This window comes from Rhinichthys klamathensis, unplaced genomic scaffold (genome assembly GCF_029890125.1).
Source record: "Rhinichthys klamathensis goyatoka isolate OS25496 unplaced genomic scaffold, OSU_Roscu_1.1 h1tg000114l_1, whole genome shotgun sequence".
NCBI classification, from domain to species: domain Eukaryota; kingdom Metazoa; phylum Chordata; class Actinopteri; order Cypriniformes; family Leuciscidae; genus Rhinichthys; species Rhinichthys klamathensis.
In genome coordinates, this window is record NW_026606651.1 from 778,567 (window position 1) to 806,459 (window position 27,893).

The 27,893-nt window shown below is 37.0% G+C and overlaps 3 protein-coding genes across 7 annotated transcripts in view; all 3 read left to right on the forward strand.

Moving 5' to 3' along the window:
• add2 (adducin 2 (beta)) overlaps nucleotides 1–2,897 on the forward strand; it is a 30,229-nt gene extending 27,332 nt beyond the window's left edge. For 3 of the 5 annotated variants that reach the window (XM_056254697.1, XM_056254701.1, XM_056254700.1), the window contains 2 exons: nucleotides 204–272; nucleotides 1,886–2,897. In XM_056254697.1, coding sequence (XP_056110672.1) covers nucleotides 204–272; nucleotides 1,886–2,151 — 335 coding nt within the window. In that variant the 3' untranslated portion in view covers nucleotides 2,152–2,897. Of the gene's footprint in view, nucleotides 1–203; nucleotides 273–1,666; nucleotides 1,701–1,885 lie in introns of all 5 variants that reach the window. The other 2 variants (XM_056254702.1, XM_056254699.1) reach the window with 2 other exon arrangements.
• Nucleotides 2,898–3,464: 567 nt separating this feature from the next.
• snrnp27 (small nuclear ribonucleoprotein 27 (U4/U6.U5)) lies at nucleotides 3,465–9,411 on the forward strand. The gene is made up of 6 exons (XM_056254716.1): nucleotides 3,465–3,582; nucleotides 4,353–4,473; nucleotides 4,634–4,746; nucleotides 8,192–8,271; nucleotides 8,712–8,776; nucleotides 9,100–9,411. Exons 1-6 carry the CDS (start codon nucleotides 3,531–3,533, stop codon nucleotides 9,152–9,154), a joined length of 486 nt encoding a protein of 161 aa, XP_056110691.1. The 5' UTR covers nucleotides 3,465–3,530; the 3' UTR covers nucleotides 9,155–9,411.
• Nucleotides 9,412–9,995: 584 nt separating this feature from the next.
• mxd1 (MAX dimerization protein 1) overlaps nucleotides 9,996–27,893 on the forward strand; it is a 29,106-nt gene continuing 11,208 nt past the window's right edge. The window contains exons 1-3 of the mRNA XM_056254714.1: nucleotides 9,996–11,177; nucleotides 11,873–11,972; nucleotides 23,410–23,439. Coding sequence (XP_056110689.1) covers nucleotides 11,111–11,177; nucleotides 11,873–11,972; nucleotides 23,410–23,439 — 197 coding nt within the window. The 5' untranslated portion in view covers nucleotides 9,996–11,110. The remainder of the gene's footprint in view (nucleotides 11,178–11,872; nucleotides 11,973–23,409; nucleotides 23,440–27,893) is intronic.

Sequence of the window (27,893 nt, forward strand, 5' to 3'; positions counted from 1 at the left end):
TTGTTACCAGAAAAGCTACATTATTTTGAAATCAGCTGAGCTATTTTCACACTGCAAAAAATGTTTTATTAATTTAGCTACAACGCTATTTTTAACAAATGACTTCTCAACACTGGTTATTACTCACTGTACAACTCCTCCTTATCTCCCTCTATTTCTGTTTCCTCCCCTCTTCTTCCCTTTACCCTGATGTTGTGTAAAAGGTGTGGAGGAGGTGGTGAATGACACGGGGACTTCCCCGACTACCTCCCCCAAAAAGAGCCCAGTGTCAGGTGAGACCCGGTGATGCTTCCCCTCACACCTGTGCATGTGAACATGACACTGCCGAAACTCCTGCTATGGGCACACTTGCTGATCTGTGTGTAGCATCATCACAACCCCTGTTACTAAAAGCGAAATAAAAAGTAGTGCTTTTTTTTTTCGGTAACACTTTACAATAAAGTACCATTTTAATGTTATTTAATGCATTAACTAGCATTAATGAGCAATGCATTTTTTACAGTATTTAATAATCTTTGTTTGTTAAAAAATTAAACTTTAGTTCATGTAAGCTGAGGTCCATTAAATAATGTTAACAGAGACAACACTTTTATTTTTTAATAATGTATTAGTAAATGTTGAAATGAACTAAATTAACTTAGATTAATAAATGTACTGATGTTAACAAATGGAACCTTAATGTAAAGTGTTAGTTTTTCTCCATATGCGCTCAAGTAGATTAATGCAGATTTATTTTATAATCTGGTATCAATACTTATATAATGACCTTAAAGGAATAGTTTACCCAAAAATGACTATTCTGTCATGTGCATAATATTGCTAACACTTTACAAAAAGGTTTGATTTGTTAACATTAGTTTACTACATTAATCAACATGAACTAACTATGAACAATATTTTTTTTTTTTTTTTTTTTTAAGATCAAATGTTGTGTCTGTTAAAATTAGCTAATGCAATGTGAACTAACATGAAGATTTTTATTAACTAACATTAACAAAAGTTTATAAAAGCTGTAAACATTTATTGTTCATTATTAGTTAATGCATTAATATTAAAGTTGGCATGAAACAGAAGTTGCGATAGTCTTATTGTGGCGTATATTTGAGTGAAAAGGCCCTTATTTTGTCCATTGGGTATTGATTGGATGATTGTGGTTTGCTATTGGTCGACGTCGATATCGCCCTCGCGCCAGTAAACTCGTCAACAGAGAAGAGAAGAGTTTTGCAAGAGGGAGGGGAAGTTATTTTGATTAAAGATAATGAGATCACATGATTTTTTTTTTTTAAATAATGTCCACGGATAAATACTTTTTAATAAATTCAGCAATATTCCACAAATAAAATAAGAATGGTTGATTTTGATTTCGTTGTGACTAACAAATGACCTTACTGTAAAGTGTTACCCATACTGTTATTTTCCATGAATATTTTTTGAAGAATCTAAAAATGATACTGACAGAAGTTTCCTTTTTGGGTGAACGATGCCTTTAACTGTTAGTGTAATGTACAGTGACATGGGATGTCTGTATTCAAGTCTGTGTCAGTGTTCTCATTTCAATTGTCATCATTTTTTATTTTTATGTGTGACATTTTCAGCTCTGTACTGTAGCCTCCATCTGTCTTCACACCTTGTCTGTCTGTCTCTGTCCCTCTATTATAATTTGTAGGACAATCGTTTGGTACTGAGATCTTGTCTCACTAGTGAGTATATAGAAAGACATTGCACACAACTTGAACGAGCATGTTGGCCAAAAACTGTAGCTGCTTCTGTGCCACGGGTTAACCCCTAAACAACTGCTTAACTGCTTTGTTTTTCTTTTGTTTTCTTTATTATTTTTACTGTGCTATTTCTTTCCCATTTTTATTTCAATTGCATTCGCATGCAGATGGGAAAACCACAGATGCCGTGCAGAACGATAAAGGCGACGAGAAGAAACAGCAGGAGGAGCTAGAAAAACAAATGAAGGCTCTGTCCACCACTGACACTTCTGAAACCACACTCTCGGCCCCGCCCATTGCCCCGCCCAACAAGCCTGCAGGAAACACCCCAGAGGGGTCACCTTCCAAATCTCCTTCAAAGAAAAAAAAGAAGTTCAAGGCCCCCTGTTTCCTAAAGAAAAGCAAGAAACAAAAAGAGAAAGCAGAATCTTGAACTCAGAAGTGTTCTTCACTAATACTTACACGCAAACACATCTTCACATCCACTGTGTATCCATTTACTGATCTGTACATGCCATACGAGTTTCTGATTATGGTTTTGTGACTTGAAACATGTTTTCGGTCCACTCTGTCCACGCCGATGCAAATTTCACAATGCTTCACTAATGCACATTGAATATGATCCTTCCCCTTGCTTTAAAATGAATTGCACTTAGTACTTGCATAGAAAAAAAAGAATGTGGCATTGAGTAAGCATTGATTGTTCATGTCTATCGATTCTGATTGTTGCTCATTATCATGTTTATATAATTACATGTGGCATTACTGTTGACTAAAATCTTTTTTAACCACTATAAACATCCTTCATCTCACTTTGTTATGAATAGCAGGGATAAACTAATTGAAAATGTTTCATTCACTGGAAATCATGATCGCAGTGGCTTGCAAACAATACATGTCAAAAGGCCAAAATAAGCAAGATAATGAAGAAAATTCAACACTAAATGCACGACTTTATTCCACTTGTTTTTTTTAATTGTTATTATTTAGTATCTTTATTTTGTATGTATGTGCGCCGGAGACTTCTTTGCAGTTGTAATTATTTTTATGATCAGCCACTGTTATTTAAATGCATTTGTGTGTATATTAGCCGGTTTATAAACTTAATTCCATGTCAATATTAGAATGTAAAATGCTAGGATCGGATGTACCATTCATTAAAGATCACATCCATGTGAAGTTGTAGACTGTCTTTGGGGTGGATTTCAAAACAATAGCCTACTTAATTGTGACTGAGAAAATCAAAGGTGACATTTCTTTTCTAGTCGTGTTAAAGGAATAGTTATGCCAAAAATTTGAAAGAATGTTGGTAGTCAGTTGTCGGTAGCCATTATCTTCCAAGTTCCATATTATTATTATTTTTTCCTACTATGGAAGTCAAGGGCTACCATCAACTCTCTGGTTACCAACATTCTTCTAAATATCTTCTTTTTAGTTCAACAGAAGAAACTCGTACAGGTTTGGAACAACATGAGGGTAAGCAAATGATGACAGAATTTGATTAGGTGAACTACTTTAAAGAGGTTGCTTTCAAGTACAAATATGTCGCAACCAGTTAATATTTGATGTTAATGTTTTTCCGAAGTATTTAACTGAAAAGCAAATACATAATGATTTTCTTTTCATTTGACATTGCAGCTATTTTCACTAAGGGGCGTAATGTGGGGTAGGAACTATTTTCACGGAACGCTTGAAGGCTTCCGGATTGCTTTTTGTGGCGCACAGTTGATGGCGACCAGCAGACTGGAATGTTCTGCAAGTTTGTGAAAGCGCTGTTTGAAAGAAAGGAGTTTGCTTCATATTAATCCAATAATGGTGAGAAGCAGGAGCCGAACACCACCACCACCACCACCACCACGACGAGGTTTGAATTCAATTATTGCTTTAAATATATGGATGGTAACTTAACGTGTGACTGGCTACTGTTGTTAACTTCGCATCTGGCGCACATTAAATTACACCCAAAAAAAAAACACAGATCAAATTATACTTGTACTTATTATACAAATTATTCTTGCTCATCAAGCTCTTTCTACGAGTTGAAATTTTCTACAGCCCAATGTAATACAGATAACCATTTTTGCAACTAGCATTATAGCATTTCATTGGTTGCTTAACTGTATCTTTTTAGGTCACATTGATTTATTTCTTTTCTTTGAATGTTATTTATTAACATCTTGTTGTTACTAACTATAAAAGAATGATTTTGTTCTTAAATGTTTATTTTAATTCACAAACAGTGCAACAAATTATCATAAAAAATTATCATAATGTTATAGCATTACAATTATTTTTATTATAGAAAAAACTAGAATATCACTTTTAATTAGTTTTAATGGGAAAAAAACAATCTAAAAAATAGTGTTTAATCAGAAAAAAAAAATCTGGTGTGGTAATGAGATTGTCATATGCACATTGAATATTATTTTTATTATGGTAATTATTCAGTTTTGCTTTTTTAAACACTGGTTGACCTCATCCTAATGCTTATTAATTACAGTTAAACTTTTGAAGAACCAGATGAAGGGTACAATGTACTTTTCAGGCAGCTGGCAAATTAAATATTCAAACATAAAGGTTATTTAATTTGTTCCAACCTTTTGTTGGTAACGACTTTGTGGTTTCTCATTCCAGAGAGACGGCGTTCACGCTCGTCTTCACGAGATCGTGAGAGGAGGCGCAGGGAGCGCGAGAGGTCCCGGGACAGAGACAGACGAAGGTCGCGCTCACGCTCTCCCCAAAGGCGTAGATCCAGGTGAGCTTGTGCCATCAGACACTCGCTGTACACACATTTCATTAGTGAAGAACATAACAGGCCTGTGAATCTGGTTAGATAAAAAGTGGAGCTCTGGGCTCCTCAATGTTTAGTTTTTGATAACCCCTCCTCCAGCTGTGTGCCTGTCTTGTTTATGTAGGTCTCCACGGCGACACCGCTCCTCCTCTCTGTCTCCAGTGCGGCAGAAGGACAGGCGAGACGATGACAGGAAGGAAGTTAAAGACAAGCCAGCAAAGGTCCATCAGATATCAGGTGGAGCACTTTATTTTATCCTACAATAAAATTACTGCAGTGAAGTTAGCATCACCCTGATTCCCTCGCCAGAAAACCAATAGGATTTTTCCATTGACTTTTGGATTATTGCAGAAAACAAGCTCTGTGACCAACAAAAGTTTATTCTTACACGTTTAGCCACTCGTTAGCAACCACCTTTTTCAAGGTGTAAAGAGTTAGTTCACCCAAAAATTTCTTTCGTTCATCTTCGGAACACAAATAAAGATCTTTTTGATGAAATCTGAGAGCTTTCTGTCCCTTCATTGACAGCTACGCAAAAGCCATTACAAATGCGTGAAATGCACGTACGGTGGTTGAGCGCGGTAAAGTTAGGTTCGGTATTCACGATCACCGGACATTTGTTTTCCCTTTACACTGTTCTATGAGTAACCATTGTATATCGACATGAATATTAATTAAAAATCCCCTACGTGCGCTATAGCTGCATATTTATACCTGAGAATACTTTGACGCGCTTCCACGGCGCATGGGAACGTCTGGCAATTCCACCAACTGCGGTAAACGTAGCCTATAATTTATTATTTAAAAGTACTTTTAACATTTAAAAACAGACATTTTCAAATTCCAAAGCTTGTAGAAGGTTACTATTGGTAAGACTTGACTTACTACAGGTGAAATTGTGCCAATACCTCCCTTCATGTATTTACAGTACACAATTATTTGTATTTTTATAAAGGGTTTTTGGTGACTTAGCCTACAGGTGAGATGATGCATTATTCATCAGTGTGTATAATAAAGGTTGTGAAATTATTGCCTAATATAGTATTAACTCGACTTTAGTGCTGCAAGGATATTCCACAGCATCAAGATAATTTGTTAATGGTCATAAAGCGCAAGGTAAGATGCAAGTACCGTAGCTAAACATTTCTTAACTGACAGCTGTTTTAAGACAGAAATGTTAAGTGGCCAACAAAAAATAATCAGGCAAACTAATAAAATTGACTAATTTCACAATTTTTTATTGAAAATAGGCCAATACAATTTACGTAACATTCATGTGTGAAGTTCACTCTCTCTGGGAATCTAAGCTGAAAGCTCTGCCATCAAATGTTGCTTTTTGCATTTTCTTCTTCATTGGACGCGTGCGAAATGACTAAATTAGTGATTATGTCTACACTGAACGAGTCTGTCGTTCTCATATCTGTGTAAAATCACAGATCTAATTACCTTGTGGCATTTTGTCCTCAACAATGTTAAAGGCCCTGTGGCCTTGTAATAAACATTTTGCAAAAGAAAACCTCAAGGTGTTTATTATAAATAAAGACAGTAACTTTTTCCTCAGCTGTAGGCAAAGGCAAGCGTGTTTCAAATCAGCGCTTCTCCCGGGAGACTAGCGCTAAATGAATCCCCTATTTTAGCGCCATCTACTGTTTTAGAAGAGGAAGTTACTCATCTGCATTTAGGAGAAAATCTGCCTGGACACATTTGTGAGAAAATCGAGCTGAGAGATCTCACAATCATAACAGACAGATATGCATTTGTATGCACTAGATTTGGTATTTGTTCAAAGGTTACATGCAATTTGTAGGATGGTTTGTATTTATTTGTGAAATATTATCAAGGATCAGTTATTTATATTTGTAAAACACAATATTGGTTACTCCACTGCATTTTCGCTCAAATTGACCTTTGTTTTTGCAAATTGCTTTCTGTTTGTTTGCGAGTCGAGTTTTCCTTTGCAAAGCAGATTGAGTTTGTTTGCAAAATGCTGGATTTGTTTGTTTAATTTTGGCACATAATTCGCTCCATAAAAAACCCATTAACTTCAGAATGATGGAACCGAAAGTGCTGAAATGCAAACTCGTTTCTGGGTTTTAGCCTACAAAAATACTGTCTGTTATGATAGTCACTGTGTCAGATAATGAATTATGTCGTGGACAAGAACATGCCAGACTACAACATTCCCAACTAATCATCGCTTGCCGTCTTTAACGACCTCCGTGATGTCATCGAGAAGGCGGAACTAGCGACTAGAAACAAGTGTAAACAAACAACGGCTGCGGAATCGCTGTGTACTGGCTGTCTTGTCATCAGAAAGACCAAAAAAAGAAAGAAAATTGCATTATTCCAACTAGCAGCGCCAATACCATAATCTCTCTCTCGTTTCGCCATGTTTGAAAGCTGTGTACGGAAGAGCTTCTCTGCTCCTATTGGTCAATGTCACAGATGTGACAGAACTCGTCATGAAACATGCTTATAAAAAAAATTTCTCCACTATGAGACACTATACGAGATAATAACAGTCAATTATTGCATCCTCTGCCCCCATTCTAGTTTACAAATCACCACAAAACCCTGTCAAATAAATTGCGCCACTATCAGGCTGATATCGTGTAGTGTGAACCCGGCATTATCTGCATCTTTGGATTTTCCCAATTAGAATTGTTAAAACAGTCAAAGCAAAGTGATACACAAACTTTTTTCAGGAAGGTGAGAAAATAATTTAAAATAAATGACCCATCAATATTCACTGTTTACTTTATTAATAAAGTTAAAATATAAAATGAGTCACATACACATTGTGCATGGGCAGCGAAATGTATTTACCCCCTCAGGTCAGCTACACATTCCCGGTATTGTGCTTGATTCATCCGTTCACGTTATTCCAAAGAAAAGGTAGTCTTTCATAATCATTCATCAAATGTTATAACTTGCTTTGCCTCGAAAATAACTGAACCACCTTAAACCATGCGAAAAAATTTGAATAATGTTAATCAACAAATCTTTCAAATAGTTCAACCACAGTAATTCAGTTCCCAATAATGTAATAAAAGTTATGGCAGTAATAGCGATTAACCAAGGCTGCAAAAAAATACTGTAAAAATGGTAATATTGTAAAATAATATTACAATTTAAAATAGCCATTTTCTATTTGAATATATTTTTAAAATATAAATTATTCCTGTGATGCAAAGCTGAATTTTCATCATTATTATTCCAGTCTTCAGTGTCACGTGATCCTTCAGAAAACATCCTAATATGCAGATTTTCTGCTTAAGAAACATTTCTTCTCAACAATATTGAAGCCAGTTGTGCTGCTTAATATTTTTTGTGGAAACTGTGATGCATTATTCTTCAGTGAATAGAAAGTTTAAAAGAACAGTATTTATTTAAAATAGAAACCTTTTGTAACATAATAAATGCCTATCCTTGCTGAATAAAAGTAAAAAACTATCTGAATCCAGACTGCATGATAGTGTTCATTCTTTAAGATGCTCTCATGCTTGAACATGACCTTCAGCCTACACTTCTCAGTCAAAAGGGTCAATATACAGAAGTAAAATGGGTTGTGAGCTTGAATATCTTTTCATTCTGATATCACGATGCTGAGAACAAACTCTGAATGTACCCAATGCATGGCACTTATAAGTTGATGTCCTTTCTCATCTGATTGCTCCTGCAGCTGAGGACATGCAGGGAAAGACTGAAGAGGAAATCGAGATGATGAAACTGATGGGCTTTGGATCCTTTGACAGCACAAAGGTGAGGTCACTTTCTTTACTGCTAAATCATGTTACAATCCATCCTACAAGAATGACCAAACGAGATGTTCTTTGCACTTTGTGATATGTCATGTATTTTGTATTGTTGTCAATCACATAGTTTAGTATGTTAGTATGCATGGCCACTGTCTTGGCATTTGGTCATCATGGGTAAACGTACATACTGTTCCACAAAGCTGCTTGCAGCTTCTTCTTTTTTTTTTAAATGGTAAAGCTGATCATCCAAATAACCACAAGATGGCACAGCTAGACAGAGTGCATGCTAAAAATATTCCTGTTGAAAACCAAATTAACTTGAAGATGAAAATCTTAAATATTCTGTGCTGTAATATTCTTCCCTATTTTTTATTAATGCAGTTATTTTTACATCATTTAAAAAATAATGTATGGTGTATGATTGTCATTTTTTTTTATCAACAGGGCAAAAAGAAGGAAGGAAATGTTGCTTCGTTTGCAATTAACGTGTCGCAGAAGAGAAAATACAGGTATGTGTATTTACAGTATTTGTTTTCTGAGATTAAATAATTCATCTGCCCGAACCCCAGATCCTCCACTTGATGATACGAGTTCTGTGATTTGTAATTCCTGGCTTTATTTTGTCATTTTATCCTTTTGTTTTATACTTATATAAACGGCATTTGTGTTAAGAAAATTAACTTAAGTTAATATCCCAGCAACAGCACCGTATTTGGCCAATCACCTCTGCAGGTACTGCACAACTAAATGACAAACGTTCTCATTGGTGGGCAGTGATGTAATGTTTTGGTGCAGGAAGGCGATCAATGATGTAATCATATTTCTCTTGCAGGCAATACATGAACAGGAAAGGTGGTTTCAACAGACCTTTGGATTTCATTGCTTGATGGAGTCGTCAGGAACCATGTTTTAACGACTTGTGTCTTTTTGATGAAATGTATATTTCTTTTTCTTCCTGAGTTTATGTAAATATGTGTTCCAGTGGTTTTTCCATATGTTTTGTTTTTCAGTCGATAGCTGTGATGTAAGTGTAGTTTAGTTTGTAGTAGCTCATTTTAATTTTTTGATATTGTGGATACATTTCCTTGAATATCTTATTTAGCAAAAACATTGCAGTAGTTAATAAATGGGAACTCTTGATGAATGTTTTTGTCCATTATTTTGTTATTGTGCAATTTTAGCGTAATTGTGTTTATTGAAAAATATATGACAATCAAATTGCTATCACATATTTTAATGGTGTTTAATTGGTCTAAAAACAACCGAAGAAATAATAATTCCATTGCTATATGTTTAAAACGTACAAATCGTGTGAAGTCATTTTATCTATCAGCATGTTCAACGGAGGTGTGTCTGTTATGAGTTCCGGAACATTTTAAAGGCGTCCAATCACAGGCGACAGTGCTGTGGCTGTCCAGCCAATCATAGCATAACAACAATACACGATTTGCATAATAATCCATTTTGGCTCAGGAGCAAATGCCAGAATACTACGGCACAGGTTGTACCTTCGCTCCAAAATGGCGCTACAGTGATGCTAGTTGCACCATTATCTTGCGGAATCGCATTACAGCAGTCATATATTCACGCTTTATAATGCACCTCAGCCATTGGTCCTTTGTAGACACGAGCAGTTAGATTGACAGCAAAATCATCCAATGAGATGATCGCTTCCTGTATCGTCCATCCAATAGTAATCGCGTGTTCTCCAGAGCTCCTGACAGGCATACACAGTAACATGACAGCAGCTAGCAAACATCTCATCTGCCTGGCTCAACGACGTTATGGTTTCGCTAGCTGTGTGTTTTTGTCCTATTTTTGATTAATTTTCCTCAGTTGCACACAGCCACAACTTAGCATGTGCAACTAGAGCTTTTTAATAAGTAGCCAGATCGTCTGTCACGCTTGAAATATCGGAACCAGCGATTGTTTGGACTTTTCGAGGCCGTGTACTTTATTTTAAAGCCTATTTTCAACACATTTCTTTTTCAACGATCAATCAAGATTTTTTTCTTTTTTATTATACAACATAATATTGCCTATTGACTACTACTTTTTTACAACAACAACAAGGAATTGGGGTTGAACGCTGTTTGTTTTCCTACCAGCACCAAAGCTCAAAGATTATTAACAAAACATAATATCACCAGCTGCGCAAATACACTTTTTGTGTCAATTTATACAATCTGGCAACCAGTACCCTCATCAGATCGATTTGACCGAGCTGTCAATCCAGTATTTTTTTCCAGACTCAACGATGGTCTCTTGTTAGCAGCGTTTGCTGTCAATATCAGAGCCTAAAAATTGACCAAGTGCAGAACTAAAAATCTTATCTTTTTGACAGATCATCTATAAAAGCCTTTAGACCTTCCTGAGTGTCACCACTTACATGCTTTCAGGAAGAGTTGCCAGATTTTGCAAACCTGGAAGGTTTTTTGTTGTTGTTGTTGTTCGTGTCGTGTTCTCACAATTTTAACATTTAATGTCCAATGTCTCGTTTAATATGAACAGGACTAGTTAATTTAGTTCTTTTTTGGCAGCTGAGTGACATTTTTATTCGGTTTTTTATCATCCAGCTATTTGGAAACCAGCGTGTTTATTTGTTAGATTTTTCTTTCTCCTCATTTTAATTTTTCGCACATTTTATCAACAAGCCCCATATCTAAACATTTCCCTCGCTGCCTTGTACAAATTATTTAGTAAATTCGTCTGACTGGATTTTTTTACTCTATACGCTGGAGGAAGAAGAACCGTGAAGGAACGAAAGGCTGCTGCTTGTTTTTGTTTTATCTCATTTATTTCTGACCCGGATTGTCGTTTTTTATCGTTGCTTTCTGCTTAAAATGACGGCTATTGAGAAACTGCAGATGTTGATCGAAGCAGCTGAATATCTTGATCGAAGAGAAAGAGGTAAAGTGACGTAATACGATATATCTATTCTATATCTATATGCATGCACGCACACATACACATAATGATATTTTGGCATGCAAATTAATCCTGACACTGTTGCTAAGGTGCTTGTTTGCTAAATAGAGAAAAATGGTGCTTCGACCTATTTATTATAAGTGAATGAAATGCAGACGGGGTTTTTCCGTTGTTATGATATTTGGGGAAGATTTAGACATCGAGAAGTGTCCACTTCAGCTGTCTGAGACTGTGCTGGTCAGTCACCATACACTTGTCTTTCACAGGGGACACTAATGTGTTGTTAACACTCTAGGGATAAAACCCAAGCGTATATGGCATATTTATATATTTTTAATGGTGCTTGATGACATATTTGTGTGCATATGTGGAAGTGAAATGCATTTTTCAAGCACTGCTGTTGGTTTTACAGTAGAGGGTTTCCTGTGCATCCCCCTTCCCCCCCTATCTGTTGTGGTTCGGCTGGCTATTGGGTTTACTCCAGTTCAGATGACATCATTGACCCAAAAGCAAGACATTTGTCTAGAAATGGTCCCATTGCGTTTTATACAATAACCGCTTTTCTCCCAGGAACTAAAAAAAATTGTCAATATTTGTAATCAATCGCTTTGATTTTCAGGTAGTCAATGCGCTTTGTGGTCTAATGAGCTTCTAAATGTCTCTGTTTGAACTTGCAGAAGCGGAGCACGGCTATGCCTCCATGTTACCCTTCACCAGCAACAAAGAGAGGGATGGCTTAAAACGAAAAATCAAAAGCAAGAAAAATTGCAGCAGCAGGTACTTCCACCTAGTTTCTGCGAAAACAAATATGATTTCATTAGCATCATGACGGATCTATTAGTGTGCACTGTATGTACAGTGTGATTGGTCCCAACATGAACATGATTCACACACATCACTCGTGAGTGATTTCTAAATTAGACTTTATATCTGCGCCGTGTGTGTGCGTGACACAAACACACCCACTGATTCATCTCCGTGCAGATGCAGTCAGAACACGCCGTCCCACGTTCAGCATGGAGAGAGACGTACACTCACATGCTGCTCGATTCTCTCCTCCTGTGACTCTCACCACCCACATCCCACAGTCACAATTTACTCACTCACTTCTCAACACCTCAGATTTCATCAGCATCATCCGATTAGTGGGCCTGGAACTGTCCGTCGCCTGTCAATGGGTGAAATCAGTGGCCTTAAATTGTTTTCAAAGTAGAGCTGATTACTATTTTGTTTAATGTAAATTACTTGTTTACCACCTATTATCAAGCAATGCTGTTTTTATGTTTACATCAGTAGTGAACCATTCTTTAAACTCATGATTGTTAGTTTTGTTATGTTTGCAGTAATATCAGCATGAGGTTAAACTAAAATTACATTTAAAAAGTCATCAAAAGACAGACCAATAGCAGACATGGTCACAATGAATGCTTAAAAGTCAGCATGAAATTAAATTCACCCCATTTTCTGAATCTGATCAGATAGAACTGTTCATGACAGAACCTGATCATGTTTAATCAAAATGTCATAACTGGAGCTTCTCTCTGGTGACTCTCTTAGTCCACCTAAACCCCACAGGCTTGCCTTCATCTTCCTCCACATTTGAGTGCAACGCCCACATCTCAAAGTCCAATCAACAGATAATCTGAAGAAAAAAAAGACCTGTCACTACTTCCATTTCATTGGTGAAACTTGTAAGGAGATTATCATCAGTATTTCAGCTTTATGCCTACTTTAACTATTCTCATTATGACGTGAAACGTGTATCTTAAACTCCACGTTCTAGAACATGTTCTGTTACACTATGTTCTAAACTGGTGCAACTTGATAAGGTGACAAGCGATAAATCTTTCATATCAATGAAGGTTTTTGTTCTAACCAGCTGCAATCATGACAGGAGTTTTTGTTTGGTTTCTATAGAGTGCATTCGTGTTTTTGGTGGCCTCGTTTCTGGTAGTATTTTTCTGGTGGGATTTTGAAAAAAGTTTTTGTTATAAGCCATGAACCAAACCAAACAACTACAAGCTGAATCACATCATTGCAAAGTTTGAACTTGAAGCAAAAAATGTATCTGAAAATCAGACAAAAACTAAAAGATTGTGTACTTAACAGCTTTAATGAGTGAAAGAACTACAATCCCATGAAGCATTGCAAATGAAATAATAAAATGTAAATTTATTGATTTAAAGAAGTTGAACATTTAAACAATATATAAAAACAATGTATTTTTATTGCAAAATATTCACATATATTAATATTTATGATATATATTGATATATAGTGCTCAAGACACATATTGATAAATGTTGAAAACAGTTGGCTGCTTAATATTTTTGTGTAAACAGTACTAAAAAACAGTATTAATTTGAAATGTTTGGATATATAAATGGGCAAATGCTAACATCATGCCATTTATTTCCATCAAGAGGTGCATACATTTTTGGTCAAGATCTTTATTGACAATGCAAGAGTCGAGCACTCTGTAAAGTCTTCTCTTTAAAGACTTTCAATGGATTTAAGGTCTGGACTCAGAGGTGCCAATTCATGTGTGAAAATGATTCTTCATGCTCCCTCCAACCATTCTTTGACAATTTGAGCCTTATAAATCTTGACATTGTTATCCTGGAATATGGCCATGATGTGTCTTCCTACATGGTGGTTTAAGAAGTGAAAAGCTACTCACTCCATCAGTTAGGGTTAGAAGAACTGTTTCCAAGCATATAACATGCCAGAAACATAATAATCACTGCAAGCAGTGTTTTGTTTTTTTTGCCCGGGCAGTGTATATATATTTACTACACTAAAGTTTTTGGTGTGATTCACTTATATGTGGAGATTTTCTTTGCAGAATCATGGGTAATGTAGTTTTTCACCAGGAATTCTGCTGTTAAACACATTGTTTAAAAAAAGAAAGTAAATAATGCAGGTTGATGGCTTTAACAAAAGCACATACCATTGTTAAACAAGCTTGTTGCTTACACTAGGTCTGTTTTTAAAGGTTTATAAGTTTTTGTTCAAAATCATTTCCACTATATGGAAAATGAATGGGATTTTTACTCACAGAACCTCACTCTTTCTGTGGTGTTGCATTGATTAGCCCCGCCCACTGTGAAATGTCATTGATCCATATACACAACTGTATATTAAACATCAAATATGTTCTTATTAGCTTGGATGTGGTGTTACTCTGAATCTGACTGGTCTGATAAAGGTTAGCAGGGCTTTAGGGACAGATCAACTTTATTCTTACACTAAGGGGAGATCTTTTAACTGTAGCTGATTGACAGCACATGTTGCGGTCATACTCTGCATACTGATTCACAGCCACAAGGTCCCTTTTAAACAGGTCAGCAGAGGGTCATAAAAGCTGCTGCTTCTGAATCATGGAGATTAACCATTTTAGGAATATGACCTTGGATAAAAATCTAGTTATTGTGTGACCCTGCTGAAAACAGTCCCCAACTCTAATCTGTGTCTGGATGTTTATGTGGTTTGTAACTGGATATTAAGGCCTAACAAGGGAAGCACTGGGTTTGTAGCTATTTATATACAGCCTTATGGTGCGTACAGAAGAAGTCGTTGTTTAAATGTTGGTTTAGTTAATAAAGAAATCGTAGGAGCTGTCTTTTTAATGTAACAGGTCTCATGATGACATGAAAACAAGTGATCACCCAATGTTTGTTGCCATCACCTTATATTATAAGGGGTCAGAAAACTCTTTTTAAAAAGTTTTTGAAACATTAAATGCTCAATTTGATTAAAAATACAGTAAAATAGTAATATTGTGAAATATTATTTTAATATATTTTAAAATATAATTTATTCCTGTGATGTCAAAGCTGAATTTTCAGCATCATTACTCCAGTCTTCGGTGTCACATGATCCTTCAGAAATCATTCTTATATGCTGATTTGGTGCTCAAGACACTTATATTTATAAATGTTGAAAACAGTTGGCTGCTTAATATTTTTGTGTAAACAGTGCTAATTTTGTTTTCCAGAATTCTTTGGTGAATAGAAAATTAAAAAGAACGGTATTAATTTGAAATAGAAGTCTTGTTTAACATAAAAGTCTCCACTATAACTTTTGATTAATCTAATTAATTTAATGCATCCTTGCTGACCAAAAGTATTAATTTCTTTCACACAAAAAAAAAATATATATATCTGACCCCAAACAGTATGTAGAGTCACCATGAAATCAAAATGGACAATTCTTTCTTTTTTTTTATGCTGCAGTGTTTATTATAAATGATTCATCGCTGCATATCATTATTTTTTTTAATTCACATGGCCTCGTAATCTTTAATTAAAAACGATAATCTCCCCTCCAAACAACACCTGTTCTCTTCATGACGTGTCTCTGCAGAGGGTGGGACTAAATATCCCAACTGACCTCCATTTAGTTGTCAACGCCCAACTTCCTATATGATCCAATAAATTGATGAAATCAAGTTCGCCCAAATGGATGAAATCAAGTTCTGCCCAACATTTGTTCTCATCCCAGAATCTGTTTCACTCGAATATACGTCACAATAGGGAAGAAAAGACTATCGCAACTTTTATTTCATGCTGACAAACCATGTATATATACAAATATGGCCTGTTTTTTGATGTACTCGTCATCATTGCAAGGGATGACAAAAAGGACTATTGCTAATATTCACCACAACATTTTCTGTTGCTTTTAGTATCAAAGCTGTAGTCCTCCTTTTCCAATCTTTGGCACAGCAGTTTAAACAGAATATGGTACCATGATCTGTTTATTTTCCATTAACTGCTTTAGACAGGACAATATTTCTTTAATTTCTGGAAATTACATGTTGCAATATATTTTATTTGCATATAGCATATGCTATGTATGTTACATTTTTACATTTCTTTTAAAGTGCCTCGATTATGCTATATTAAAGGTTCCTAATTTTGTTTTAGAGGTCTCCTACAACAGGTTTACATGCATCAAGAGTCAAAAAACACTTTAAAGTCGGCATGAAACGGAAGTTGAGATTGTCATTTTTTCCTTGTTGTGACGTATATCCGAGTGGAACGGGTTCTGAAATTAGAAAAAAATGTAGGGCGGGGCTTGATTTCGTCCTTCGGGAATTGATTGGATCGTTGGAGGTTGGGCGTTGCAAACAAAATGGAGGCAGATTTGAATGTATCTTCTCTGAGAGGCGGTGCACCGATAGCCGCACCCTCATCGGCTCTGGCCGCACCCTTTCGCCATTGCACGTGACCGAAAGAGAAGAGAGGTCGTTTCAAGGGGGGAGGGAAGGGTAATGTATTTGATTAAAGATTATAAGGGTACATGAATTAAAAAAAAATAATGAAGTGCACAGATAAATCATTTATAATAAACACTACAATATTACATATAAAAAGAAGATTTGTCAAATTTGATTTCATGCCGACTTTAATTTTCTCATAATATACATTAGACATCACCACATTTTTCAATGATTTTGAAAGAACTCGTCCGAAGATTCAGTCTCTAAATCCCTCCTTTCCGTTAGCCTACTCTGCTCTGATTGGCCAGATGGCCCGGTCTGTTGTGATTGGTCCATTACAGCGCGTGTCGGAAGCTAAACGCCCATTACCATAACTGAATTTCAGCTCTGGATGCTTCCTCAGTCCTCAGCGATTGTACACACTGTAAAGACAGTAACGATGACGTTGACCATATCAATCCGAGCGCGAGTCCGATGATGAAACCTAGTCATTATAACCTAGTCATTCAACCCGAACCTCCATCGCAAGGGCGACTTGAGCAGAACGTTCCTCAGTGAGACGCTACTGATTTTGAGGTATATTATGAGATGTTGCAACTGTAATTCCTCACCATCAGTATTAACAAGAGTATGTCCATCAACAAACCGATCTGTATATTTCTAATATATTGCGGTGCACATGCGGGAACTGTATCAATAACGGTGCAAACGTTGGCCGAGGACTAACGTGAAGGACTGTTGTAACATTAAAGTTTGCCAAACAAATCTTGCTCCATCCTTTATCTTTATTCAAAGTAGTAATAACGACAGTCAATCTGCATTAATAGACACAGTTTTAGGTAATAGTGGCCCACAGCTGCTTAGCAGAAGTATTTCAGTAAGATAGTAATAACATTTAGCCAGTTAGCCGGAAAATTACACAATATAAAAAACAAAACTACATATTATGAACACCCGGAATAAAATGTATACATCAATCATTATTCATACTTACAGGTTGTGATTCTGAGGAGCAAGCTGGTCCAAATAAACTGGGTAGTGACCCATCTTTCAAGAGCAAGCGTTATGCAAATCTCGCGTTGGAACTCCAAGATTTGAGAAGCAGTCGTCAGTATAAATGACGTTTGAGGGCTGGTCAAGTTGTTCGCGGGCGGACAACGTACAACATAGACGGGCATTATGCAAACGTATTGTCTAAAGACGTAGAACCGTAACGCAGTGGAATTCGAATTACGGACGACTCGTTTAGGCGGTTCAGAGACGATTCTTTCTTTTGGGAGACAATAGCTTTATTTATCGTGCACTTTCGACTTAACTTTGTAGTAGATTTACATTCATAAACAGCTTATACACTGCATGAAAGGGAATATTAGGGGCACTTTAAGATTAGCAGGTCGTGGAAAGCAAGTGGGTGCAAAATGATCGTAATATGGCTGCTGTGAACTTGAGCATACATTAAAAAAAAAAAGTCTAACTAGTATAGCAAGAAGTTTTAGTGCACCAAATGCATCAGAAATCATCCGCACAGCCTCAGAATATGCAAGTAACCTACATTCACTACACCAGCACTGGTCTTAATGCATCATGCATGAAGCGCTTTTGCTCTAGAGCACAACCGGTGTTTCTGCGCTGAATAAACTCCTCACATCTCTCCAACTGCACGCCTGACTCATTAGATGGCTCTCCCGTTCATTCACTGCTTGAAGGATGGAAAGTCATTCAGTCGCTTGAGCTTTGAGTGTGCATTCGATGACAGAGCTACTGAAAAGCATCTCTGGAATGCCATTTACGTTTGAGTGTGTGTTGTGTAAAACCTTTATTATATGTAGGTCAGGTGGATCTCCTACATAGTGGATCTCCCTTGCAAAGCTGCCTTCCCTTCCTGCTTTCCGTGGTTGCGTTTCCTGATGTATCGTGGGGGAAGGGTGGCAGTGTGTGTCCCTGATCTGTGTATGTGTGAGAGTGGTGGGCTGGTTCCTCCTCCCCCCTCCCCCTCTTCTCTTCTCCTCGATCCAGGCAACCAGAGCAGCTTGAACACCCCCATTATATATATGACAGAGCTCCTCCTACCTCTCGCTTGCATTCAGATGGTATGTGGGCTAATGCACATAGCAGCAGCCGTGGGTTCTCCTCTTGTTCCTGTATGAATGTGTGCACTGGTGCCATATTTCAAGTCCTTTTTGTATTCACTATGAACTCTTTGCCGTGCGAATGCAGCATTATGCCTTTGGGCCATCACATGGTGAACTGGATGTATATGCAGCTAATCGGACCAGATATGTTGTAAGAAACTGCTTGGACTTTCATGTGTTGGAACAGGTGGTCTGGCAAGTACAGTAACAACGAGGGGAGTCAACTTGGCGTTACTCAGTATACGGGCTGTTATGTCACTGGTATCTGTCGATCCCCCTCACTGACCCCACAAAATCCACCGAGCGAGATGCCAGCCGAGCAGATCAGCTGATCTCTTTGCATGGGTGCGCTAATGTTAGGAAGCTTGTTTATAAATTCAAAGTGCAATTGTGGACCGTAGTCAGGGTAGATGCAGTGTTATTGTCCGTATATCCTTCACAGCTTTGTCAGTTTAAATATGGTGTCTACCCAGACAAAGGCCATAAACAATAAATGTGATAAGAAGCGTTTTGCAGTTTCCTGGCACACATTGGGTCTCATTCATGAAACATTCGTAAATATACGAGTAAATATGCGAGTGATTTGCGCGTAAAGAGACCTTCCCGAAAACTCTTCTCCTGATTCACAAATACTTCGTAAACGTCAGATGCGATAGTGAAATGTGTGTGTGTGTGTTAATGAATTCCAATCAGTCGTAAATGGGATGCGCGTGCACGTTCATTCTCAATTACCATAAATCCCGCCCATTAAATCCGACTGACAACTATATATGGGCATCATATTATGACATGAATGTGAATGAAAAAAAAATTTCTCAGATGCAAAAATTGAAGTTTTATTATCAGAAGTTCATTCAAAACGCCACATTTTATTTTCAAGCGTACATAGTGGCGTATCGGGTCCTAAAAAAAAGGAAGCTTGGCAGCATATTACAGATGCAGTTAATGGAGTTTCATTAATCGAACATTCCCAGAAGTGAGAAGAAAATGGTTCGACATTAAGCTTGAGAGCAAAAAACGAATTAGTTCACTTCGGAAAAATACTATTCAAACTGGAGAAGGACCACCATCGCAGATGCTATGGCTCTCATAATAAGAAAAACCGTATGTAATTAGCCTACTATATATAATATTTTTTCAAAATGATGTGCAAATATGTACCCGATTAAGGTGAATTAAAATGCAGCCTTATTAATGAGCAAAACGTTCGGGTGTTAAGCGCACTATTTACGCGTGGCTGGGAGCAGGTGTAGATTTCTTGTGTACCAACTAACATTTGGAAAATACGAACATTTTAATGAATCCGAAAATTTACACCAGAACCACTTTACACACGATTTACACAAAAATTCGTTCTGCTCGTGTTTCATGAATGAGACCCATTGTACGATATTGGGCTGTCCCAGATGATAGATGTCCAATCATGGTGATTTCTGTGGTCGTGGCTCCTAAACGGTGGTTGTACGTCGTACAGTGTGAGAGGTTCAAAGACGGCAGTTTACACTGTCTTGCGACCAAAGATCGCCTCCGATAATTCTCTCACAGTGTCAGAAATTTAACATGATCATATCAGTGCGTTTGCTGCTACGACCAACTGACTAGCCATTAAAAATGCAACATGAAATGGCGGATTGATCAACGCAACATGACGCTAAAACTTAAAACTACTTACCTCAAGCTCCATTTGCAAAATTGGCATGCCAACCTAGCCTTTATAACCTAGCCTTTTTTCCCTAGCCTTGACCGCATCCATATTCTCCTCTTTTGATTCCTTCTCTTTTCTTCAGCGCACAACATGCGATTCATCTTGCTCTATTTGTTTACCACTAGCGCATGCTGATGCCATTTTATTCTTCTATACTAACTTGCATCATAGCCTACGATTCAACAGGTGTCATCATCGTACAGTCTACATACATGTCGTACCCAAGTTTATTAGATCCATGTCGTACAGTGTAATGTGTAATGATCTTATAGGACTGCTGAAATCACTCAGTCTGTAGCAGGCATAAGGGGGTACAGTTATTGTGAGACTCTGACATGAGATGTCTTCTGCTCCAACATTGGAGGTATTTTTAGAGTGAGGGTTACTGTAGAAGGGGTCATAAGTTCAGTTTGAAGGATGAATTAGAGAGAGATGATACGATCCTTCTAAGCTCCCTTTTCGAGTCCCAGTACTTTTTGCAGGTTCTGGCGTTTGCAGTGAATGTAAGCTCTTGGACAGGTAGCATTCAAAGTTGCATGGTCCACCTTCCACCAGTTCCAGTCCACTAATTTGATTTGGCAAGAGTGTTGAGTTGCTGATGTATAGAAATCCTGCCTTCAAATTTCCTGGGAAGGTTCGGTAACACTTTAGTTTAGGGTCCAATTCTCACTATTAACTAGTTGCTTATTTGCATGCATATTACTAGGGTATTGGCTGTTTAATAGTACTTATAAAGTGCATATTAATGCCTTATTATGCATGACCATATTCTACATCCCTTAATGCTACCCAATACTTAAACTTAACAAGTACCATACTAACTATTAAAAAGCAGCAATTAGGAGCTTATTTAGGCACTATAACTATTAAGTAGGTAATAGTTAGTTAATAATGAGAATTGGACCCTAATCTAAAGTGTGACCGAAAGTTCTTACTTTTCACTTTGGAAATCGTAAGCTTAATTAGTTTAAAAAGTTTTTTTGTTTGTTTTTTGGCAGGAATTTCTTACGTCTATCATATTTATTTATTTTTTATTTCCACTACTGTTCTAAACTTTAGGGTCGGTAAGATTTTTTTTTTTTTTTAAAGAAATTGCCATTTTTATTCAGCAAGGGCACATTAAAATTTATCAAAAGTGACTTACGAAATTTACAAGTTACAATGAAACAAGACTATTTCAAATAAATGCTGTTCTTTTAAACTTTCTATTCATCAAATAATCCTGATGATAATAAGAAATGTCACCTGAGCACCAGATTAGCGTGGCTGCTGACAATTCAGCTTTCATCACAGAAATACTTTTTTTTTTTAAAATATATTTAAATAGAAAAGTCATTTTATAATGTGACAATATTTCACAATATAACTGTGTTTACAGCATTTTTGCTCAAATAATTGCAGCCTTAATGAGCATAAGTGACATCTTTCAGAAACATTTTAAAAAATCTTACCGACATCAAACTTTTGAACAAAAGTGTATTTTTCTCTTTTCCACTTCCCATTGAAGAAGGAAGCTTTTTAGCAAGACAACAGTAGATTGAAAAGCAAGAGATATACATTTATTTGAAGTAAAGCTTAATTGGTCTGTTTTATCATTCTTGTGGTGCCATTGAGAATAATGGGAAATGTGTCATGTTTTATATAATCTAAATTGTAGTCAACATTCACATTTTGAATGGAAAACAAGCTCCCAATGGCAGCTATGGTGTTGTGGTGGAAATCATTTGCACTAATCTCATGATTTTGACTAGGTTGTCATGACTTTAAGGCAGCAAAAGCAAGATATTGGACTTGTTGTCTATTGAGCTCTTGTTTTTTCCTCATCTTTCTCTCCTCTGCTTTGCCTCTCTTTCACTTCTCCGTTTATCTAGAAATGGCCTTTGTGAAGCGAGCCTTCATTCACATGGTGTGTGAGGACTCTACCCCCCACTGCCGTCTTGTGTCTCAGGCTTGTGTTTCTAGTTACTGTTGCTAAGTGGGGCCAAGAACCTCTATGTGTTTTGCAAACGTAGCGAGAGAGAGAGACACACACACAGAGGACGAAGTACATTTGCGATCAGCAATTAGCATTTTGGCAACTCCTGCATCCACTAAACAAGCCTAGGGGCCCTTAAAATATTTTTCCTATATAGCCTTTACACCACGTACACACACACATGCACGCACACACACACACACACACAGAGACACCAGTTCACCTTTGTACTGAACATTCAAATCAGCAGTGAGCACAAAACACTCTCTGTGTGCCTTTCAAACCTAAGAACATGGAGGTGATGTTGGAGCCGTAGCCTGTCAATTAGTTCCCCAAATATGAGGATACCCTTGTAAGGGGAGTTATGTTATTTTTATTTTATTTTTAAACTATTTATATATTTTATGAAAATATGTGATATCATGGAGACACCCCCCCACACAAAAATTATGTGCAAAATATTTTATTTGATAGTTGACAGTGTATATAATAATTGTAGTATTTATATTATTATTATATACTTAAACATTTGATTTAATATTTTAATTTAAAATATTTTTTAAAACTACTTTAAGATTTGCTTTAATTTTCTGTTTCATATCCTCTCTCGCACTGCCTCATTAAAGTAAAGTCTGAATATAAACATATTATAACAACTTTCTATAGAAAACTGCTGATATGATGCTAGGGTTTTGTGGGTGGTTCCCAGGGCATTACTGCATGGTTGCTAGGGTGTTTTGTGTAGTTGCTAGGTGGTTCGCATCAAAAGAGCCTTCCCTCAAGTCTCTATATCATTCCAGTCTGTTGGATTCTTTCACTCATTTTATTGTCCACCACGCAAAAATTGTGAGTCTGATCACTTAGAAAAGCATTAATGCACCTCTCCTTTACAAACTGCATGATTTGAGGTATCATTCATGTCCGTAGCACAAACAATGTGGGGCAAGTTTCTTTCTAACATTTAATACTAGGGTTAGGGGTTTCAAGTATTCAAAAAAGTCAATTTTGCTCATTAGTCAATTTAGCTCATTAGTTTGATTCCCAGTGAATGCATAAACTGATAAAATGCAATGCAAGTCGCTTTAGTTAAAACCGTCTGCCAAATGCATAGGTGTAAATGTTAATAAAAAAGACCAAGCACAGTGATTCCTAACATCTCCCTCTTTCTGTCTCTGCAGGTCTACACACAACGAGATGGAGAAGAACAGGTATGTCCATATAACTTTCATGTTATTGTCACAGTTGTTAGTTCTTATCTGTAAGCTTGCAGGATTATACCTCATTACATCCTTACTGATTAGATTAAGATTAAACCTCTGTAATTGAAAGCTAAACGACCAGGGAATGTGACCGAATGCCTCATTTCAGTCTTTTTGGAGCCGTTTCTTTTCACGTGTGTCCACTAGCACCCAGATATTGCTCAGAGATAAGTATTAAGGTCAGTCAATCAGCTGATATATCCATTCAGCTTTGACCCTAGAGATAAACCCTCAATAAATGGCTGATCTGACATTTTGAACGCGAAAGATCTCGCTAATGAACCATGGCTTAACGTGTCCAGCGTGATGGGGTTTGGGTAACACACGCGCACCGAGCTCAGCTTGCCAAACGCCTTGAATAATACATGCCGTCAGGCTTAGCAATGAGCAAAACCAGGGTGTCTGGACTTTGACTTTACACTCCTAACAATGCACACAGCTTAAGTCACACTCCCCTCCCATTCGTGCCTAGGAAAGTGTGTCTCTTTCTGCATACATCAGATCAGACCAAAGCTCTGAGGTCACAGTGCTGCAGACAACTGATCCGCTATTCATTTCTGAAGAGCGGCTTTCATCTACTGTTTAGAAATCCATAGAAGGACAACAAGGCTCCCCACGTCTCTGCTTTTGTTTCACACTCGCTCAAAATGGAGTATGGGCTGATATTCATAAAGCAACTCAAGTGGGAGTGCATTTGTGATGCAGATTTGAATAAATGGCCAGCATGTCTGATGTGAAACCAGCACAGCTGTGTTGTGATGATTCATGTGTCCGTGAACCTCTCTGGTTAAAAAAATATATAACAAGGGTAGGGCTTTAGCCGAGCAGTTGTAGCATGCAGCGCATGTTATTTCGACATTAAGCCCTGGCACTTGTCGGAAAATGCAAGTTTGAATCTGGCTCTTTCCTGACTCCATTCCCACTGTTTCTCTCTTACTTTTATTTTATTTCATAATGATTTTCTCCCATCTAAGTACTAACCATTTGATTTTTTAAGCTATTATGATTTTCTTTTTTTTCTTTTTATTTCATGTATGTGTGAATTTATTACTATGAATTAATTTGTCATTACATCAAATCCAGTTTGTGATGCTGTAAATAGGCTGAATTAAATTACTTGGATGTTTAGATATGTTGTCTACAAGTAAAGAGTAACTAGAAGTAAACTTATGAATAAAGACCACAATGTGCTACTCTGTAAAAAAAAAGCAAAAAAAAAAGCTGTGGTCTCCAGAAATGTACCATAAAAAATACAGTAGGAACATTTTAGGTTTTACAGATTTAACTTAAATTTACAGTAAAAAACGTATTCATTAACTGATATAATGTTAATTTACCAACCTATTGACGTTCTAATATCTGTTTTGTACCTTTGTAATACACTAACAACCACCAAAAACAGGTGGGGATGAGAAAGTCAAATGATGAATCAAAGCTCATCACAAGCAGCTTTCCTCCAAGCTGAGAAGGTAAATACTAATATATAGAAGGTGCACAGTGTTATTCACATGGACACTAAACACCATTATGGTAACACAACATAAAAAAAATGCAATAAACATGAATTCAACAACATTAGATGTAACATAAAACCTTAATGTGCATAACTGATTAAAAAAATTAAGAAGAAACAGTTATTTCAATGAAAATACATCAAATGTGAAGTGTCATGCAGGGAATTCTGGGAATGCCAAATTATGTTTTTTCACTGTAAATTATACGACTTGGTTTTTTTTTTCACTTCCAAAAAGTTTCAATTTAATGGTATTTTACCGTAATGTAACAATGTACGTACGGTAAGATCTATTACAGTTATTTACCGTATATAGTATGGAATCTTTCACCCTAGGAAAGTCTTTTACCATTTAAAATCACTATAATTTTTTACAGTGTATGAATATTTCTGGACGGCTTATGTCGAAACATAGTCAGTTCGACTCCCAAGTCAGTACTGTGATTGGTTAGCAGATATACATTACTGTTCAAAATTAATACATTAATTCAGCAAGGATGCATTAAAATGATCAAAAGTGACAGTAAAGACATAATGTTACAAAAGATTTTTGTTTCAAATAAATGTTGTTCTTTTGTTGTTCATCAAAAAATCCTGGGGAAAAAATGTTTAATGGTTTCCACAAAAATATTAAGGCACACAACTATTTTCAACATTGATTATAATAAGAAATGTTTCTTGAGCACCAAATCAGCATATTAAAAGTATTTCTGAAGGATCATGTAACGGCTGGAATAAATGACATTTTAAAATATATTTAAATAGAAAAGTTCTATCGATTGATCAAATAAACCACTATTGTACCAGATCCATTTCATTGGTTAGTGATATACGATATAAGATTTCTCTGAATATGAATTTGTTTCCTCCTTAATTGAAAATCGATTTGTTTAGATGTTTTTTACAATTCTTTTCACCCATGTTATTGTCCACCATGTGAAAATCTCTAAATGTTTGTGAAAAGTTGAGCAAAAGTGAAGTTTTGTTTGCACCTGGCTCATAGTTTAGCATAGTGGCGTTTAAATAAAATAAAAAAGCTGTTGTTAAAGTTAAAATCTCACCTGAAATGCCCCTGTCTTATAAAATGTCACACACCTGTATCATGTAAAACTGTTACAGTTGTCCCAGTGACCTCAATATCACACATGGCATGCATTTTCACCCTGCACCAGTTATGGGCTAAATGTCATACACACTCACCCTATAGGCAGAGCGAAAGACTGCCTAAGAGAATATGCAAACAACTGCTGTTAACAATGTTCTTTGGAGCCAATGTCAACAGGAGCCACAATAGCAGACACACACCATCTCAAACACAAGTACAGGTTAAATTTGCCTGCAGTTTGTTTGTTCTCAACATGGACTTCGCATACCCGTGGCCTATTTGTCTTGAGAGAGAGCTTAAATCTGTAACCTGAGCTCCAGGCCACCACACATGCATTGGCATGTACCGTTCTCTAGTTGGGTTAATACTATTACTGAGAGGTCAGAAGTCAAAGGCCGGGAGAGGATGGTGATTTATGCTAAAGGTCATATGGCTCGAATAGATAAAGGCTGATCTGTTTAAAGGATCATGGTAGAACAGATATATGGTGTCCCACAGAACTGGGGTGGTCTTTTTTGTATAGGGACACACCATGCTGTGACTGTGGACTGGGAATATCCTGTTCCATATGCAATAAAGTTTAAAAGCTTGGGGTCGCTAAGATTTAAAAAAAATGTTTATGCTTACCAATGCAGTATTTATTTGATCAAAAATGCAGCAAAACAGCAATATAGCTGAATTTTCGGCATCATTACTCCAGTCTTCAGTGTCACATGACCCGTCAGAAATCATTCTGATTTGGTGCTCAAGAAACGTTTCTTATTACCAATGTTGAAAACAGTTTTTTTTTAAAAACACTTAATATTTTTGTGAAATTTTCAGGATTCTTTGATTAAGAGAAAGTTCAAAGTTTAATGCTTCCTTGCTAAATAAAAGTATTGATTTCTTAAAAAATATATATATACCGGTATATATACACTCACCGGCCACTTTATTAGGTACCCCATGCTAGTAACGGGTTGGACCCCCTTTTGCCTTCAGAACTGCCTCAATTCTTCGTGGCATAGATTCAACAAGGTGCTGGAAGCATTCCTCAGGGAGTTTGGTCCATATTGACATGATGGCATCACACAGTTGCCGCAGATTTGTCGGCTGCACATCCATGATGCGAATCTCCCGTTCCACCACATCCCAAAGATGCTCTATTGGGTTGAGATCTGGTGACTGTGGAGGCCATTTTAGTACAGTGAACTCATTGTCATGTTCAAGAAACCAATTTGAAATGATTAGAGCTTTGTGACATGGTGGAAGTAGCCATCAGAGGATGGGTACATGGTGGCCATAAAGGGATGGACATGGTCAGAAACAATGCTCAGGTAGGCCGTGGCATTTAAACGATGCCCAATTGGCACTAAGGGGCCTAAAGTGTGCCAGGAAAACACCCCCCACACCATTACACCACCACCACCAGCCTGCACAGTGGTAACAAGGCATGATGGTTCCATGTTCTCATTCTGTTTACGCCAAATTCTGACTCTAACATCTGAATGTCTCAACAGAAATCGAGACTCATCAGACCAGGCAACATTTTTCCAGTCTTCAACTGTTCAATTTTGGTGAGCTCTTGCAAATTGTAGCCTCTTTTTCCTATTTGTAGTGGAGATGAGTGGTACCCGGTGGAGTCTTCTGCTGTTGTAGCCCATCCGCCTCAAGGTTGTGCGTGTTGTGGCTTCACAAATGCTTTGCTGCATACCTCGGTTGTAACGAGTGGTTATTTCAGTCACTGTTGCCCTTCTATCAGCTCGAACCAGTCTGGCCATTCTCCTCTGACCTCTGGCATCAACA

Excerpts from the sequence above, each read along its gene's own strand:
- snrnp27 (XM_056254716.1), top strand. The coding sequence starts at position 3,531 with ATGGTGAGAAGCAGGAGCCGAACACCACCACCACCACCACCACCACGA. Across the intron at positions 3,583-4,352 it reads ACCACCACCACCACGACGAG|AGAGACGGCGTTCACGCTCG; the intron begins GTTTGAATTCAA and ends TTCTCATTCCAG. Across the intron at positions 4,474-4,633 it reads CCCCAAAGGCGTAGATCCAG|GTCTCCACGGCGACACCGCT; the intron begins GTGAGCTTGTGC and ends TTGTTTATGTAG.